Consider the following 1,715-nt stretch of genomic DNA (forward strand, 5'->3'; position numbering starts at 1 on the left):
ATGGAGATGGAGCGATGGAGCGATGGAGCAGCGGAGGCATGGAGAGGTGGAAGGGTGGAGATGGGAAGTTGGAAGGATGGAGATGGAGATGGAGGGATGGAGCAATGGAGGCATGGAGAGGTGGAAGGATGGAGATGGGAAAATGGAGGGATGAAGATGGTGAGATGGAGGAATGGAGATGGCGGAATGGAGATGGATGGGTGAAGATGGAGCTGTAGGGGGATGGAAAGACGGAGGAATGGAGATAGAGATGGAGGGATGGAGCAATGGAGCAATGGAGGCATGGAGAGGTGGAAGGATGGAGAAGGGCAGATGGAGGGATGGAGATGGTGAGATGGAGGGATGGAAATGGAGATGGAGGGATGGAGCAATGGAGGTGGATGGATGGAGAGGTGGAAGGATGGAGATGGGAAAATGGAGGGATGAAGATGGTGAGATGGAGGAATGGAGATGGAGGGATGGAGATGGATGGGTGAAGATGGAGCTGTAGGGGGATGGAAAGATGGAGGGATGGAGATGGTGAGCTTAAGATGAGGAATGGTGGGATGGAGATGGAGCTGTATGGTGGTGGAGGTAGAGGGATGATGGAGGGATGGAGATGGTGAGATGGAGGAATGAAGATGGAGAGATGGAGATGGATGAGTGAAGATGGAGCTGTAGGGGAATGGCGAGATGGAGATGGTGAGCTTAAGATGAGGAATGGAGGGATGGAGGTGGAGCTGTACGGGGATGGAGGGATGGAGGTAGAGGGGTGATGCAGGGACGGAGCTGGAGAGGCTGAAACAGGGATGGAGCTGTCTGGGGTGGAGGGACGGACGAGACGAAGGTTCGGGTAAGGATCAACTAGATGGAGGAAGAACGGGATGAGAGGAAGGAGGGAGGGCTGGAGAGCGAGAACCGGGGGTGGGTAGAGGGATGGAAGGTGGGGAAGGATGGAGAGGGATGGGCAGAGTGGGCGGACGGAAGGACGGAGAGAAAACGCTGTACGGAGGTGGACGGATGGATGGAGGCTGGAGATGGATGAATGGAGACATGGCCAGGTGGACGGAGGGGGGGGGCCGCCTGGACACCCCCGATCCCGTCCTCACCCCGTCCCCATCCCGCCCCGCAGTGGGACCTGGTCTGCAGCTACCGGCAGCTGCGGCAGATGGCCCAGTCCATCTACATGGCCGGGGTCCTCGTGGGCGCCCTGGTCCTGGGCAACCTCTCCGACAGGTAGGAGCAGCCAGGCCCCGCCGTGCCTCAGTTTCCCCATTGGGATGCTGGCCAGCTGCCTCCCAGTGGCTCCCAGTGGCTCCCAGTGGCCTCCTGGTTGCAGGTTCGGGCGCAAGGCCATGCTGATGTGGTCCTACCTGCTGCTGGGGGCGATGGGCACGTGCACGGCCTTCGCCCCCAACTACGCGGCCTACTGCGTCTTCCGCTTCGCCAGCGGCATGGCCCTCTCCGGCTTCGGCCTCAGCGTCGCCTGCCTGGGTGAGGTCGGCCGCGGTGACCGGGGTGGCTGTGGGGGTGGCCCTGTGGCCGTGGATGGGGAGAAGTCCATGGCCGTGGGTGGGAATGTGCCAATGGCCGTAGATGGAGACATCACACTTGCCATGGATGGGGACATCCTAATGGCCATGGATGAGGACATCCCAGTGACCATGGATGGGGACATCCCAGTGACTGTGGATGGGGACAACATCATGGCCATGGATGGGGACATCCTAATGGCC

General features: G+C 60.0%; 1 protein-coding gene across 1 annotated transcript in view; it reads left to right on the forward strand.

The window, feature by feature from the left end:
- The first annotated feature begins 1,114 nt into the window (after positions 1–1,114).
- LOC112963279 (solute carrier family 22 member 6-A-like) overlaps positions 1,115–1,715 on the forward strand; it is a 4,624-nt gene continuing 4,023 nt past the window's right edge. The window contains exons 1-2 of the mRNA XM_026060196.1: positions 1,115–1,215; positions 1,319–1,551. Coding sequence (XP_025915981.1) covers positions 1,148–1,215; positions 1,319–1,551 — 301 coding nt within the window. The 5' untranslated portion in view covers positions 1,115–1,147. The remainder of the gene's footprint in view (positions 1,216–1,318; positions 1,552–1,715) is intronic.

This window comes from Apteryx rowi, unplaced genomic scaffold (genome assembly GCF_003343035.1).
Source record: "Apteryx rowi isolate R43461 unplaced genomic scaffold, aptRow1 scaffold_1665, whole genome shotgun sequence".
Lineage (NCBI taxonomy): Eukaryota > Metazoa > Chordata > Aves > Apterygiformes > Apterygidae > Apteryx > Apteryx rowi.